At 44.2% G+C, this 16,701-nt stretch overlaps 2 protein-coding genes across 2 annotated transcripts; one reads left to right on the forward strand and one right to left on the reverse strand.

The window, feature by feature from the left end:
* The first annotated feature begins 1,914 nt into the window (after positions 1 to 1,914).
* LOC103371546 (transmembrane protein 60-like) lies at positions 1,915 to 3,698 on the forward strand. Its single transcript, XM_008300907.1, has 2 exons — positions 1,915 to 2,071; positions 2,313 to 3,698. Exon 2 carries the CDS (start codon positions 2,388 to 2,390, stop codon positions 2,790 to 2,792), a length of 405 nt encoding a protein of 134 aa, XP_008299129.1. The 5' UTR covers positions 1,915 to 2,071; positions 2,313 to 2,387; the 3' UTR covers positions 2,793 to 3,698.
* Positions 3,699 to 3,928: 230 nt separating this feature from the next.
* Positions 3,929 to 16,215, reverse strand: LOC103371547 (round spermatid basic protein 1-like). Its single transcript, XM_008300909.1, has 8 exons — positions 15,715 to 16,215; positions 15,343 to 15,468; positions 14,185 to 14,855; positions 9,894 to 10,031; positions 9,622 to 9,764; positions 9,294 to 9,461; positions 9,042 to 9,153; positions 3,929 to 6,380 (listed from the first exon to the last, which is right to left on the reverse strand). The coding sequence occupies exons 1-8, from the start codon at positions 16,202 to 16,204 to the stop codon at positions 4,713 to 4,715; spliced, it is 3,516 nt and encodes a 1,171-aa protein (XP_008299131.1). The 5' UTR covers positions 16,205 to 16,215; the 3' UTR covers positions 3,929 to 4,712.
* Between the last annotated feature and the right edge of the window lie 486 nt (positions 16,216 to 16,701).

Raw genomic sequence — 16,701 nt, forward strand, 5'->3', positions numbered from 1 at the left:
GAAAAATTTTATATTTTAATGGACTTGTGATAAAGATATGAAAGGCTGTCCTCTGCAGTGCAATAAAAACAAACGTGACTCTGAACAGAAAGGGAAAGTGTGGAGGAGGAAGCAGCAGGAACCAGCGCCGATCCAATTAAAGATGCACTGTTGAATGTTATTGTGTGACTGTGAAGTAAATTAGAGCACAATGCATCATTCATTTGATTAGGATGAATTACTTCATTCAAGTTGTTTATTGTTGCATCACACTTAACCGAATGAATGGCAGCTACGTTGCACTATACTTATTTATTTGATTCAGATAGTAAAAGCCGGCTATTAAGTCCAATTAGGGGTTCGGTAACAGTTACATTAATTCAACTGTGATTTTTTTGCTTTCGTTACACACAAACATGAGGAGGAAAACTTTGAAAAATGACAGTAAACAAAAATGTAGCATGTAAATGGTCGTTTTTCTGACTTGTAGTAAAAGTAAAACAATCTAATTTCTATTTTTATAGTAAGAAAACATTTAGGCAACTTTGCTCCAAAAGTTTTTGAGCTGTCATCTGGTGACTCGAGTTAATCTAAACCTTCATCAGGTGTGGCTTTAGAGGGCAATGATCAGATAAGGTGGTCAGTAAACAGAGTGTCCTTTGACCAGTGGCTATAAAAGGCCACTTTAAAATGCAGCTTCATTCAAACAGATGAGATGTGAACGGCCTGCTGACATGCCGGCATGTTAGTCAGAGCCTTAACCAAGCACTTGAATGTCCACAACTCCACCGATTGCTGTCAAAGAAATTTTACTTAGACAGCATCTGCCTCATGATGCTTTGGATGGATGCGTGATTCTGTCCCTCAAAACGTCCACCAACTTCACCGAGTACTACAGGGAGAAAACATTACACAAGCAGCATCAACAACTTTACATTGTGTGTTGAAAAACAAATAAGGAAGTAAGATACTCCTCCTTTGGAACAACGTCTATTTTCTTCTAATATATATATATTTGGAATATCAATATCATATGCAAACAAAATCTCTTATGCTTCACTGAACACATTTAGATCATAAATTCATGTGTCATCATTAAATCATGATAACCAACCTGTGATATTATAAAACTGAATGTAAAATCTTGAACAGGGGCATCTCCCATTATCTATACATAGTACTGACTTTATTTTAATGTTGCTCCTACTTTAACTGCAACATAAATGTTAGATAACAGATACAGAAAATATCGTAGACTGATTTTCTAGATGTTAGATATTTTAAATAGATATTTTTTTTAGATTATTACCAAGTAATTTAGAATTGATGAGCCTCAGAGGGAAGTTATAACTTTACGACAACTTTATTATCATTGATATTTAAAAGTCTGACATAAAATCAAAAGTCAAATCATTCAGCAGGGTTGTTAATGAAGCATAAAGTTATTAGTTTAACATAAAGTCAGCCAATTAGCATTTTAGACTAATAATATATTTTTTTTACTGCTCGTTAGCTTTTATGACAGTGTGTTAGAAGATAATGTGCATTTTGCAGTTAATCAGAAATCTAACATTAGCAAGACTACAGTATTGAAAACCATCCATGGCAGGCTTCTTACCTTACATCAGGAGGAGTTGTTTTTGTTCACAGTGAAAAGTTTGCATGTGTAGATTCTTTTTTCTAATAAAGAGGCTTATTTTGCACAAGTGAAATCCTGCATCATTAGACCTCAAACTACTTCTTTTGTTTTTTATTCTTACAAAAACAACACAAACTGAGTAACTGAGCCACAAACTTGTTGCGTTAATTCCAAATTGGCTTAAAAGCAAACTCCCGGATTGCTTTTTGATGTTAGGCTTCCCCCTAAACGACTATAAAATACGTCAATAATCCTGCCTTGTTGTGAAAAGCCGAACCGGAAGTCTTGCTGTTACTGCTGCTAGCTTCAATTAGCTTCAAGCTAACGTTAACTCAACGCTGTGGTCGAGCTGCGTTCCTGTTAAAACAGTTGTTTTAAAGTGCTGACATTTGTCCTCCATTGTTTAATAAACCTCAGCTTTGAGACAACAAGTTGACTCTCCTGCTAAACCCGGTAAGACATCTTTAAACAACGCTGTCTTTTGGCTTCTACAAGTTAGCCGCAGCTTGCTAACATACAGTAGCTTCAGTTCGCACTAATGCTAAAGTGGAAGTAACAGCTAATGGAGACTTATGGACGCCTGAGATGTGATAGTTTTGTTTATTTGGCTAAAGTTTATTTTCAGTCTTGTGCTCATCAGTGGAGGGTTACATCCATCAGAGAAGAGCTGTGTTGTGTTTTGCTGTGTTTCCAGATCCCTCTGTCACCTTGGCTCTGGTCCTCAGTCTGTGTGTGTGGGTGACCCTGGCTCCGTGCCAGTCCTCCATAGATGAAGATGTCCCTGGCCCAGCGAGTGCTCCTCTCTTGGATCTTTGCCCTGATCTTCCTCATCATGCTGGTCCTCAAGCTGGACTCCAAAATCCACTGGAACTGGTTCCTCATCTTCCTTCCTGTTTGGACGTTTGACACCATCCTCATCCTCATGCTGATAGTGAAGATGGCAGGCCGCTGCAAGCCGGACTTTGACCCCCGAGATGGTGAGCAGAGTGTCAGGAGGAGGCTGTGCTACCTGACAGCCCTGCTGCTGAAGCTGGGCTTCTGTCTGACTCTGTGCTCCCGCCTGGAGAGGCTCACGGACACGTGGATCAGCGTGGTGTGCGTCCCTCTGTGGGTGCTGCTGGGTGGAGCGCTGGTGGAGCTGGGGCGCAGTGTTTTCCACCACAGGAGGGACTGAGGGTCAGGACTGAATGAGAGGACAAAAACTTTTTACGGTCAAGCATCTCTGACCAAGGATGCATCACTGAAAGTCAAAACCTTTACTATAGGATCGTCTGGTCGGTGTTACTGTAGAGTCGCTGGGTTAGGGTTCCAGTGGGTTCTACACTGTGCAGGTTTTGAATAGGAGAGAAAGAAAACACGATCTCGATTTCAGGCGCTGCAGTCGGAGGGAATTGGATGTCGTCCTGTGATACCAGTGGACCGTTGTACACACCAGTCCACATGGCATGTTTCGAGTCACTTTGATTTGACATTCACGTTGCAGCCTTTTGGTTCACCTTTATTCTACAGTAGAGAAAGAAACTGGCTCAGGTGAGATCAGGTCCAAATCACAGATGATCCAGACGAGCTCCTAGCTACACAAAATGTCGTTCAGCGCTTCACTGAGCCATATCATATCTGTGAAGCTATATTTACAGATATTGTGTTTCCCAAAAAGCCCTCGATCAGCAACACAATTTGAATGTAAATTAAGAACTTTTACGTCTGTATGGATTAAACGTTATTTGCACTTTAAGAACTCCAGTCGACATCCTTGTGACTGCACGACATGAACAGATGAAAATGTCACATCGTTTCCGTACATCAAGTTTGATCCTGATAGAAACTTCTGGGACGTTTCAGGTCTTTGTAAACTCAGCCTGTCACTCCCAGCTCAACGTAAGACATTTTAACAGGTCGCAGTCGGAACAACACGAGTGTAAATGCCAAAAATAATGATAGCTGCATTCCGTTTCGCTGCTTGGATTTCAGGGTCCTGTTTCTGTTCGTAGCGGCTCACAGCGACACCAGAATACAAGAAGGTAATCTTAGAAGTTGCTTTTTAAACTATTGCACATTAAAATGCCTGCGGTGAAAAAAACTTGTCATTATTAGCATTTCTCACTCATCAAATTGTAATGATATTGAGCATGTTCCCATTTTATATCACCGTTAAACTAAAAGCGCAGTTCAGGAAACATCACAAACAAATGGAGCCACAATCCGGCCCACAGCTTCGAACCCACGTCGTGATCTGTCGCCGTTTACGCAGCTAAAAACGAATATTGTAGCCTCGTTGGTACAAAAAGCAGAGGAGACATTAACGCTGACTAAGTCAACATTTTGAACCATTTATTGAGAGGTTCTGATCAGAGTATAAATCACACTACCAAGTCTTATCTTAGGAAATAAAATGTATTTACAACAAAATTTTCACATACGTTGGTTTCAAATAAAAACAGACAGTAAATGATATAAATAAGTTCTATGGAAAATAAAACTTGTCTTACAAAAAATATATGCAATTTCTGTATACATTTTCTCACATTGGTGCTAATAACATCTATACTGTACAGTTTTGGTACATACAGTATCATTTACAGCCCTGTGTGAGTCAAAACAGTCCAGTCTGAAAACAACTACTTGCTCTGATTTTGGAGTGTTAGAAACAACGTCGACTAAAGCGACGATAAAAAGAGGATTTCGGCTCTTGAGACTTGCTGTCATGTTCCAAACAGTGAAGGTAATTCCTATAGCAGGGAGTAAAGACGGTTGTTTTCAGATTGGCTAGTCCAGTACCTAAAATAGGTGCTTTAAGAGCGAAGCTAAGTAGTGCACAGGCACTGACACACGGGTCACATAACATTTTATATAAAGCCTACATACATCTGCTAACAAACGTGAAGTGAGCTACTTAGCTTACATTCTTAGGCGCTGTTAAAATACTTGGAGAGCGCATCCTCACAGGATTAATGTCGCCGTGTCAAAGTAATGGGGAATGCTTCCGCTCATCGATTACAAAAGACCAGTAGATATCTGAGGGCAGGATGCGCTTCCAAGTATTTGAACAAAGCCTCGGCGTAAGTTGTACAGTAAAAAAAAGAAGACTAGACATCTAGACATTCATATTAAGAAGTCTTTCTGTGTTTGGGGTGTGTGTGTTTTCCGGGGCTGTTTTAACCGAGGCAGGCTTTCCCTGCATCGAGTCCTTTACTTTTGGTCCTTTAGAGGGCACAACTGTCCGACTGTCAGATCCGGGCTTAGAGGAGGAGCCTCGAGAGTCACTGTGGTGGTGGGTCTTAGGTCTACTGTCTGTGAAGGAAAGGGCCAAAGTTTGGTGAGCCTCCATCGGTTTAAAAAGGTCAAAGGGGACGAGCATCCGTGGTTGTCTGTGTTCCGGTTGGGAGGCGGGCTTCTTCTTTTCCTCCTTACTGCTCACGTCTTTGTCCTTCTTGCCTTCTTTCTTAACCTGAATGTTTGCAGGTTTGGGAGCCTTGCCGTCTTCTCTCCCCGACTTCGCCTGCATCCCCTGCGACGTGTTGCTGTCCTTGCCCTCCCTGTGGCCGCTCTTCTCCTTCTTCCCGTGCGAAGACTTGTGTTTATGCGTGCAGGCGTCTCGAGCCTCCTCCCTGTCCGGCCGAGGGTGCGGCGCCGCCTGCGAGCCTCCCCGGTCTTTATCGTGCTCCTTCTCTCTCTTGACGTGGGTTTGCGTTTTGGAGTCCCACTCCTTGGCCCACTTCTCGTCTCTCTGAGCAGGCGGGTTGCTTTGAGAGGTTTTACTGCCCTCTCTTGTTCGCTCCTCGTCCTCTTTTTTCTTTATCGGAGGCAGCATCGGTGTGCTGCCATCTCTTCCTCCCTCAGCCTTCGCTCTCTCCTGCTCTCTTACCCTGTCCTTCTCTCGGTCTCTGTCCTTCCCCCGGTCTTTTTTATCCCTGTCCTTCTCTTTACTCCTATCCTTCTTCTCCTTCTCTTTCGCCCTCTCCTTTTCATCTTTCTCTCTTTTGCCTTTATCCTTTTCCTTTTTGATTTGTGGTGCGCTGTAAGTGCTAGATGTACTGTCTTTACTTTTGTCTTTTAGACCTTGACCCGGCAGAGGTGTCTTTTGCTGCCTCTCCTCCTCCACGTCGCTCTCCTTCCTGTTTTGCTGTAATGACTTTAAGGATGCACCGTCCACTCCAGCCTCCTCGTGGCCCCTCTGCAGCGTCGGACATGTGTCTGCGCCTCCTTTGCCGTCCTCCGTCGCATCTTCCTCGGCTTTAGGTTCCATTAGTGTGGGTGCGTGTACACCTTCGTCTCGCTCTCTCTTGACTAAAGGTAGCGACTGTGTTGCTGACAACTCCTTCATTTCGGCTCTGCTTTCTCGCTCTTCCTCCTTGAAAATCTGTGTCGTCGGAGTTTGTAAGGGCGGCCCCTCCCTTCCCTCCATGTCCTCGTCCTCCAGCTTCGTCACCGTCTTTACAGCAAGGTCGCACTCCTTCCCCTCTACCTGCTCGTCTTCCTCCTCTTCTTTGATATGAAGTGTTATGTCTCTGGGCGAACACTTCTCTTCCTTCACCTCCTCCTCTTCCTCCTCCTCCTCCTCCTCGTCCTTCTCTTCGTGTTGGTGATACTGTTTGAGGCGGATGTGCCAGGCCAGACTGCAGACGGCAGACACAGTCTTGAACTGGTGGACGACTCCTCTGGGGATGAAGTAGATGTCGTCGTGGTAGAGTTGGATTCGGGCGTATCGGATCCCCTCCCTCCTGAGCTGGTTCAGCTTGGCGTCATCGATCCACTGCACGCACTGTGGAGGAAGGACAGGAGCACATGACATTCAGCAATCCCTCAAACACAAAAAAAAAAGGTGAACATATTTTAAATTTTCCGTTACATCTGTGCATGGCAGAAAGACTAGAAGAGCTGTGGTGATTCACAGGCTGACTTTTAAGTGAAGTCTAGTCTGGGTTTTCCTTTTTTTTGCACTGCAAGCTGCTTTTCTTGACTCCTCAACCCTCTGAACCCAAAGAAGTTATTTGCTCCCATCACAGTTTGTCTCACTTTCACTGCTATATAAAGTCCTGCACCTCTATGGAAAAAGCACAACCACGGATGCTTTTTTTGGAAGAATTGGTTTACAAAAAAACCTGGAATCAGCATGCAACACATTGCTCCAAGTGCCCATAGGTGAAGAATAAGGCTCTACATACTATAGCTGTGTCACGACTTACATTTTTAATCAGATTCCATATTTGTCTCTGTATAAACACACCCTGCAGTTCAGCCCAGTTCAGCCCAAAACTCACAGAATACTTGTCTCATGACTGTCACAGCCACAGCTGAGTCAGCCGTCGCTTCCCAGAGTTCTTTTAAACAGTTTGGTTAGAAGACGGTTTAGTTTGTCGAAATTTTTTTTGACGGATTTTGGTCACATTTGTACGCTTGGTTTTAATTAAGGCTTCTGACACATTGCACATGATTACATCAGGAGCTTTCGGAAAGTCGAAAACAGGGTCACTGCGTTTTCAGAGGTTGTGTCTCTGATAAATGGTATTTTTTTGGGAAGATTACATGCCTTTCAAGCCCACTAGCAGGACTTGGAATTCAGAAGGTTAACGGGCTGTGAACACAACACTGACACATTACATTGTTAGAGCTAACACGTTGGCATAGATGTGTGTTGTTTTTTTTCTTTACACATCCAGCAGTCACACAGCAGCAATCATTAGGAGTCTTGTTTCTGGTCCCCTGGCAAATCTAAGTCCAATACTGGCTCACCTTTACGCTATTTTAGGATTCTAAACTCAAACTGGTCCTGCAGCTAATAAATGCTTCTTTGTGTTTACTAATAATTTGCTAATGTTGTCTGCGTGCTGTTCAGCGTAGAGCGGTTATTACACAAAGTGTTTCTGTTGGACGGAAAACTGCTGCTGGAGATCAGGCTGATGAGAGCGGTGGACGTAAACCAGAACAGTTACGCTGGGCGCCATAAAATAAAAACTATGTGCTGGAGGATGCTGAAAAAGCTCCTCAGAGTTCAGGGTAACAACAGGGGTTTTTGTTTTTATCTGTGGATGACTTGACTTCTGTGGCTTCCTCAATATAAGCGATCTCTTTACACATAATCCACTGATTTATTACTACAGTTCATGCAAAGAGGAAAAATATTCCACATCTCCAGTGTGCGTTTGTGAAGTCTAAGCCGTTTGGTTCAGTGAAAACAACCTCATTTGCGTGGACAGTGCAGTTAATTTGGGCTGATATGGCAGCTGTCTATCAGCGCCTTCTGTGGAAACACCCACATCCACACAGAACCGAGAAAACCACTTATTTTTTAATAACGGCAAAACCTAATTTAATTTGTTTGCCTTTTTTTTTGTAGTTCATTCAGACTTTGCTGGGTGGGGTGACAAAGTCAGAAGCGGGGCTGGGCAATACAGCTGAAAAGTTGATCACAATATCTTTTGTTTCTCAGGCAAAATTGATTATTATTCGTCATTTTGAATGGCCGGGTTTTAACAAAGACCAGGAAGTAAACATTTCATTTGAACTGAACCTTACTTTGAATTCAACCACTTCAGCCTATTTAAAGTTATTTTTTTGGGGCCTTTATTAGATCGGACAGTCGAGAGAGAGACAGGAAAGTGGGGGAAGGACTTGCAGCAAAGGGCCATGAGTGGGATTTGAACCCATGGCCGCTGCATAGGGGACTATAGCCCCTGTACATGGGTTGTCAGCTCAACCAGGTGAGCTAAAGCGGCGCCCCCCACTTCAGCCTATTTATCAAGGCACAGAGGTGAGAACTTCAACGATAACACAACAATGAAAAACACACAAATAATCACATTTACACATAAATATGAGTCACAGAATCGCCTCTCTTTGATGCACATTAAACAAATAAAGCAGGCGTGTGGAGCTACCAGCTGCTGCACTGCGCTGAGCTTTAGATTTGAAGCAGAGCTTGAAGCAGGAGCTCGTAACACAAAATTTAGGATGTTTTCAGACCGAGACGCACGTTTTGCAAGGGCAACCACCGATCCCTGCTGGCCACGGCCTCCACAAGGGGAGGACCGGCGGACTGCAGACCAGCACACTATGGGAGACTTGCGCGGATGCCAACAGGGAGAGCGACAGAGGGCGAAGGGGCGCCATAATCAAATTATGACAGGCTATTTATGAGGCAGGAAAGGAGCACGCTTGAGGTTTGTGCGAGGAACAGAAGTTTGTTTCCCCTGTGTGCTTGCATGGCAGTTTGCTTCCAATGCTTGTAAGTAAAACATGAACTATTTTTGTTTTGCTATTTTTCAGTTGTCTATCACCCGGTACGTATCGCTATAGTTTTAATCCAACCAGAACATATTTTAATGTGGACGAATGATTTGTGCATCTTAAAGGAGGTTTGATCTGACACAGAAACAGATTGTCCGGCATGTACAGCTTGACACGATTAAGAAAACAGACCCACCTGAGACAGCGGAGGTTCGTGGAGGTCCAGCTGCAGCCTCATGACCACATCTGGGAAATCTCCAGCGTGGAAACACACAACGTCTTTGGTGATCCGGGCAGGAGTGTCACTGCTGTGAGAAAATACACAAAATCTTGTTTATTGATCTGAAGGAAAATCTGATCATAAATAAAAGAGCAACAACAGCTTAAGAAAGTTTTTAAGTGAAACAAAACAGAAAGGTGACGATGAGGTTAGACGTTTTTCACTTACTCCTCTCCGCAGCGCACGGCCTTCAGCACACCTACAGCAGCAGTAGTTTGTCTCTCGAAGCCTTGACCGATGTGGTCAGCGTGGGCTCTCGTCCGGTCCTCAAACAGCATCTCTCTGGGCTCACTGGCTCTCGGTAGATACTGCAGGTTCTTTATCTCGTTGGTGGACCTGGAATATATATATTCAGAACATGCAAGAACCTTGCAAAGTAAATACCAACTATGTATTTCAGTGGTTGTGCTACATTAGGTTTATTTTAAACAAATTCTTTTGATACTGGTGAGATGCGATGGCAAACATTTACTGGCATCTTCAAATCTTCACTCACCTTTTCCTTTTGAAGGGTGATTTTGGCATGTCTGCCATAGGGATCATCTGTTCTCCAGGTCTGACCCACATGATGGGGCCGTCGTCACTCTCAGTGGGGCTCTGCAGCCGCAGACTGGAGAACGTTCCCCAGGGCAGAGTCCGCTGCACAAACACAGAGTGAGAAACGTCAGCTTACATAAGACTCGTAGCAACACACAGGGAGAAGTTAAACACACGCTGACACCTCTCTGGCTGTAATGGTGTGTGCATACACAAACTAATCGCACTAACCTCCAGAAAGGGAGATTCCTCTAACATGCTGATGAACTCAGGGAAGTAGTCTCCGACCTCCTCGTCCACAGCTCCGACCAGACTGACCTGCCGCATGGCCCCGGCACGGTACGTTCCCTGGGAGTATGTTCGCTTCACCTGCAGGAGGCGGCGCAGAGAGCACAGGTCAGACCCAGTAGGTATCAATACATCGTGTTTCCACAGATCTGCCGTGCACTTTACTGCCACGAGCTGGTTTTTAAAACATCATATGCACCTTTTAGAGGCTTGCACTCTCAGTGTGCTCTTAACATAAACGGTGTGACCTTTCCAGTGCACCTGCATTCAATAAAGCACTCATTAAGAGTACCAACAGCACCTGCAGGCCGGCTTACAGGACCTTAAACACAAGGAATTAAAGTTCCTAAACACTTGGTGCTCATCAAGAGAAGTAAATGTCAACACGCCGCAAATACAACTTGCTTGACGCAGCGCATTATGCTATCATCACCCCGAGAAATCAAAACTATCTTAGAGAAATTGTAAAAACCAACTGATGTCTTCAAAAACTGTTTTATCTAGGAAACAGGGAGACCTCATGAAGTTCTGCAGACTTAAACTGACGATAACATCAGACACAACATTCACCTACATCGAGGACTGAAAAATGAATCGATTTCAAATCAAAATCTGATTTGATTATTGCAACGGCTGCAGTTTAGGATATGTGTAACGCAGTTGACCCGAGGTTGGAGCTGTCGTGTGAGTGATTTTGCAAATTCACACCACGCTCGTGTGATAGTCACACTTTTGATGTTAACTAAAGTGGTAATGCTCCATCACATGTTTTTATCTATTACACAGAGGACATTCAACTGAAGCTTGACTTCAAAAAAAAAATTATACCAGGAATCCAATCGCAATTTCTGGCAGAAAAAATTGCAATTAGATACTGAACCGAAATCGTTTACCCCCCACCTGCGACCCTGATTGGTGAATCAAATCTGACTGCAACGGACACCGAGGTTCAGCCGAACGAACGTCGACATTAAAATGTCCAATTCGACGGTGTGATGGGGATTTCGTGAAGCAGAGATGATGCCTCCAAACGGCTCATAAACCTTTATTGTATCAGAGGCAGGCTGTTTGTGTTGTTTGTGCATTGTTTTGTGCTGCAAGCCCCTCAAAACAGTATGTGGGGGGACTACAGTCATGATAAGGTGTTCAGTGCTGATATTGTTTCAAATTAAATATAACTCAGAAATGCAAGGAAATGTTAGTGTAAATGTAGTAAAAGATACATTATATGTCAAAAGACAAATATGCAGTGTTTATGTGATTAATACACACTAAACAGAGAGCCAGGTCATCTCCCTGCACTCTTCTCGCAACGAGTTTAATCTGCTTCCATTAGGACGGAGATTTTACCTCCCTAGAGGTGGCATTAAAGGGCTTATCAGGTTTTTTTTCTATAATGTATTGGCTTTTTTTTAAAAAACAAAATGTAGTTTGGTGTGTTAGTAATAGGTGAGTGGTTTCTGGTTTCTTCCTCTCGCTGCTTTCCCCGGATAATACGGTGACGATGACAACAGAGTGTACTTTTCTTCATTTATTGTTTTCTCATTTTCAGCTGTAATTTTCTTTTGTAATTCATTATTACTGACAGCTTTCTATGAGGAAAAAAAAATACCCCTCAGGGACATCATACCTCTTCTCTAGTTAACAAACAACACAAGAAAATAGTCAAATATCGTGCACGAAGGTTACGGCGAGGTGCAGAGCATAAATGACAGTGTGGGTTTTACTGTGTAAATTACAGTCAATCAGTCTGGCTCTGGGTGCTACGAAGCCAACCATGAAGTAAATGATCACGGTTTGTATCCGGCTAGGGATCTCTCCCTCATTTCCTGTCATCTCTCGGCTGTCACTAGCTAATAAAAGCAGTAAATGCAAGCAACACAATAAAAAGTAGAGCCTGAATGGTGCATCTCTCCGACTATATGACCATTTGAAACCACACAAAAGGGTACATCAGTGTTAATACGTTACAGATAATCAGACACATCTCACTGCAGGTAGGAGACGCGATAACAACAGCGGGAACAGGAGGTAAATGATATGACCCTGCAAGTGTTTATTTAACTACTGCTAATGCGTGATAAAAGACATTTGTTCACGAAGGTGTCCAAAGAGCCTCACGGAGGCAGAGTACATTAACAAATGACAGCATAGGTAAAAACAAATAATCATAAAAAGAGTGGCAGAACATGTTTTCAAATGGTTCTTTTGTCTATTCTGGCCATAGTGACTTCCTGGGTTATGACTACTAGACCACCCTGACTCCATTCTCCTCCCTGTAGAGTGATGCTATCACTTCTGACTTAATTTGGCAAGCAGGAGAATTAATTTTCCAGCAGAAAATGACTGTAACATGGTAGTAAATCTGCAGAAGAAGAAGCCGGGACATCTAACACATGATGTTCCCACCAGTCACCACCACAAAACCCCCACTTAAAATCTTTAATATCCCAGTAACAGTCAAAATGTTTGTCCTGGATACAGCATCAGAAAGCGTATCCTCTTGTAGTCATTTGGGCTGTGTCCTTTTTCCCTCTCAAACTGTGCTTGACTTTGTTTATGATGCGAACGCTTCAATAAAAAAAAAAAAAAGAAGTGTTGAAAAGAAAAAGAAGCACGCTGCAGCATCACAAGATGCCGTCGGGAAAGCTCTAAAACTGTGATTCTCAAAGCGAGAGCTTGAACAGCCCCCGGGTCTGTGGCACACAGCACGCTTAAGCCAAGCTATGCAATAAAATACATGTGTTACTGAATCCTTTACTCCCACATGTGAGCTTAGTGCCAGCAGAAACTCGGATTCTGACACATCGTACCAGTCTGACAGCAAACGCAGACGTGAAATGATCAGTCGCTTTAACTCAGGTGGCTTCACCATCTCAACGCTGTTTGCTGATACGGAAAAATGCAAGTCCACAATCCATATCATCAAGCAGCGTTAAGCCCCGAGCAGCTAAATCAGGAAAATGCGCTGGCAGTTGTATGCAGTTTGGTTTTTCACTGAGAACAGCAACAGGGTGAAATGCACCATCTGCCTTATGTTGGTCGTAGAGGAAGTCATGATGCCAGACAAGCTGAAGCACTATCTGATTACAAAGCACTCGGAGTATCAGTACGATCGAGAGACAGACCCTGGAATAATTTTCCTCCCAGTAAGGGGTCTGTGGCATGAATAATTTTAATTTTTCCTGACCTAAATTGATTCCCCCCCAACTTCTACAAGAATGTTCAAATGATGCTGAAAGTACAAACTGTGATTGAGGTACGAGGCAGACATCATTTCTGACTTTTAGAAAATGCTAACATGCTTTTTTTAAAACTGGAAATTAGAATTTAGAGAGGAGAGTGTCTCAGATGTCTGAGCTTCATCTCGGACGAATGTCACTGATATGAACAGATGTTCAGCAATCATCAATACACGATTGATTAAAATGCAAGCTCTTGATTCTTCTTCTGATAACTGTTCCTCATAATAAGAGTTGACATTAAAATATTTCAAGTGCCTGGGCTAGACACTGCTGTAAGTGTTAAGTGGAGAAAGCTGGAGGTTTCTGATGACAATCCTTTTCTGTTAAAGTTTTCTTTCTACAACGACAACCCTTTAAAATAAAAAAATAATCTCATGATCTCGCTATATTTATGAAAAGCAAAACCCTATTTATATCCTGTCAAATGAACTCATCGCAGAGTTTTAAGAATGGGAAAGCGCGCTTCATTCATTTCAAATCTGTTCGAAAGAAAAGTGATCAGAGACAAATCAGAGTCAGAAAAAAACAAGTTAAAGCAACACCCTTATGTAAAGCTAATACTTAAGAGATGTGGATTCGTGTTTAGACTCGCAAGAAAAAACTAATTAGAAACACAAACCACTAACAAACAGTCGTCCAGAATGCAGATCTGTTGCCGTCACCTCTAACTTTACACACTTGAGCGGCATCGAACATGAAGGCGTGACTCCGACTCAAGGTGCCATAATCACCACAACAAAGACAAGACAGCCTCAGTTCTGAATTGCTCTGAACACGCGAGTAAAGAAGTCTCAGTGCAGCCTGAAAAGCTCTACAGTCTGGCCAACACTGTTAATGTGTCGTTTCAGCTTGTGACAGTTGAATCTGTGCTGCTCACACCTCCAGACTACCAAGTGACACTTCACAGTATCAAAGCAGACAGTTCAGCATCCTCGTCTTCACAAAACCGTCCACCACAGGCGGCAGAACTAAACACAAAACCTCCTCACCTGAGAGTGGAAATTGGCCATGGTCGTCGTCTCAATGTCCTTCTTCCCGAGCACCTCCATCTTCACTGGGGCGTTGGGGAACTTGTAGGAGAAGTAGTCCAGGAAGTCTGGGAGGTAGGACGCCGCTCCGTGGATGATTCCCATCACAAAACTCGCGGCCTGGGCCTCGTCCTCGCTGAACGACAGGGTCACAAACTCCTGGGCGAAGCGCTGCATCTCGGCCGGAGACAGACAGGAGAGCTGCTCGCTGTAGGCGTGCGCCACCGACGCCCCTCCGTTGGCCTGCTGCTCGATGTGGATCAGACGGCCAAACTCCAGACCGGGCAGGCCTGGCGGCGGGGTGCAGTGGAGCGGGGAGTTGTAGCCGAGCCGGTCCCTGACCATGGTGGAGATGGAGGTAGCGGCAGTAACAGCAGGATCCTGGTGGTGTTGCGGTGCGGCGGTGCTGTGGATTAGACTGCTGCTGTTGTTCCCGTTGATCCGGCTGAGGAACTCGGGCAGACCCAGAGACACTCCTGAACACATAGTCTGGCAGGAGCGGTGGTACATTTTGGGCCGACTGTGCCTCTCCTTGACCCGCTCGCCATCTTTGTGCTTCTTTTTCTTCTTCTTCTTGAGTTTCTTCAGCAGGAGGTCTTCCTCTGAACCAGCTTTGGGCTTCTCCTTAGACTCTGTGATGGAGAAAAACAATCATGTACAGCATGAATACAGCGAAGTGCACATATTGCAGCCTATGATCTGCAGCTAAACACATGATTACACAAAATCAAGTCATATTTTATACACTTTTTATCTACGTGGTCTTTGACATGTTTGACAAGAACATTTGTCTGGTGAGGTTATGTTTTAATATAACTGTACATCAAAGTGTATTCAGTGTCTCACATTTACATGAACTTTAAATTCAAAGTGTGTTCTCTGTCTTAATACCTCATATTTCATTCAAAATTCTCAAATTATTTTAAATGAAACAGTTTGTTAAACTGAACTGCTTTGATTGTACAATTACTGTTGACAAGTGAATTCAGCAAAGTTCCAGCAGTAATACTACAAACAGATAAAACATATTTAAGATACTGAAATAATTCAAAATTACCCCCAAAATACTGAAAAAGTCACTTTTCCCCCTGACTGCTCAGCGTTTCCTGTCATTCCTACCTTTCTGGGGAGAAATCACTTCTCCGTTTTCTCTCGCAATGTCATGCACAGGTGGCAATTTGTGATTTTTCCACTCTTTATTCTTCTCCTTTTTCTTTTCTCTGTCTTTCTCCTTCACACGGTGATCTGAGGGGAGTAACAGAGAGGACAGAGGAGGTGAAAAGCTGCTACATCCAACAACTGACGAACAAACATTTCCACGTGTATATATCACCATCTGGGCCTAATAAATACTGGGGCCTGTGGTACAGTAAATTATGTAATAATTGAATAATTCATTTTAAGGCACTATTGCTTCCCATGCGGTGTTATTTTGAGCATAAAGTGTGTGAGCAGAGCGCCGTGGAGAGCAGCCTGCCGCGGCTGTCCTACCTCTCTGTAGCATTTTCACGTCGCCGTTCTCGGTCTTTGTATGGCAGCTAGCTGGGCTCACTTTCTCCACAGCAGCCGCGGAGCTCCGCTGCGCTTCGCTGCTTTTCTCCTTCTCCTTGTGTCGCTTCTCTTTCGCCTTTTTCACTTTGGGAGGCGACGCGAGGAAGTTGCTGATTTTGAAGATTTTCCGGGCGGGAGTCGCTGGCACCGCGGCGGCGGTGGAGTGGCTCGCCTTGGCCGGGCCGAAACTCCATTTCGCTGGGCTCCCACAACTCTGCTTCCCGTTGTGTTTTTCCCCTGCGCACACCTCTCCGTTCAGCCGCCTGTGCTTCAGGCCCTTCTCCTCCACCCGGACCTTCTTGGGGGGCGGTGGGAAAATGTCGCTGGAAGACTGCGGACGGCTCTCCGGCGGCCGTTTGGCTATCAGGGGTTTAGGGGAATTTGTTTTGCTGTTTGCTGCGAAATGCATGGAGTCCACGGACTCGGCCATCTTGGAAGTTTCTATTTTTTACGGTCAGACGTAACTGGTGCGTGAGAGCCAGGCCGGGGGCGGGGCTTAGGGCGTGACGCAGGACGCAGGGAGCACGCAGGGGGGAGGGAGGAGGGGAGGGGTGGGGGGGAGTGTTTACAGGCTGCAGGACAAGAGAAGAACCGAGAGCCGCTCTGACTGCAGTGTTACCGTCAGTGCAACACAGGAGCTGTTTTGTTCTGCTGCAGTGCCGGAGCCAGACAGCTTTTATAGGGGTGGCCAGGCTGAGGACATTACTCACTCCAGGGGGGAGGCACAATGTCCCCTTAATTTTCTTTTCCCCCAGCTGGGGTATAAAATACTTTTTTCTTTCTCTCTCTCTCACCAAGTAAGAGAAGATAAATGTTATTAAACCCTCATCAGGGAAATTCACATTTCAGCAACTAGATACAAGTGAAGCAACATAAGAAAAAAGACAAAAAAAATACAAAAGGATGAAAATCATCCTCAAATTTATT

Source organism: Stegastes partitus, unplaced genomic scaffold (assembly GCF_000690725.1).
Source record: "Stegastes partitus isolate 25-593 unplaced genomic scaffold, Stegastes_partitus-1.0.2 Scaffold1605, whole genome shotgun sequence".
NCBI lineage: Eukaryota > Metazoa > Chordata > Actinopteri > Pomacentridae > Stegastes > Stegastes partitus.

Excerpts from the sequence above, each read along its gene's own strand:
- LOC103371546 (XM_008300907.1), top strand. The coding sequence starts at position 2,388 with ATGAAGATGTCCCTGGCCCAGCGAGTGCTCCTCTCTTGGATCTTTGCC.
- LOC103371547 (XM_008300909.1), bottom strand. The coding sequence starts at position 16,204 with ATGGCCGAGTCCGTGGACTCCATGCATTTCGCAGCAAACAGCAAAACA. Across the intron at positions 15,469-15,714 it reads CGTGAAAATGCTACAGAGAG|ATCACCGTGTGAAGGAGAAA; the intron begins GTAGGACAGCCG and ends TACTCCCCTCAG. Across the intron at positions 14,856-15,342 it reads AGTGATTTCTCCCCAGAAAG|AGTCTAAGGAGAAGCCCAAA; the intron begins GTAGGAATGACA and ends TCTCCATCACAG.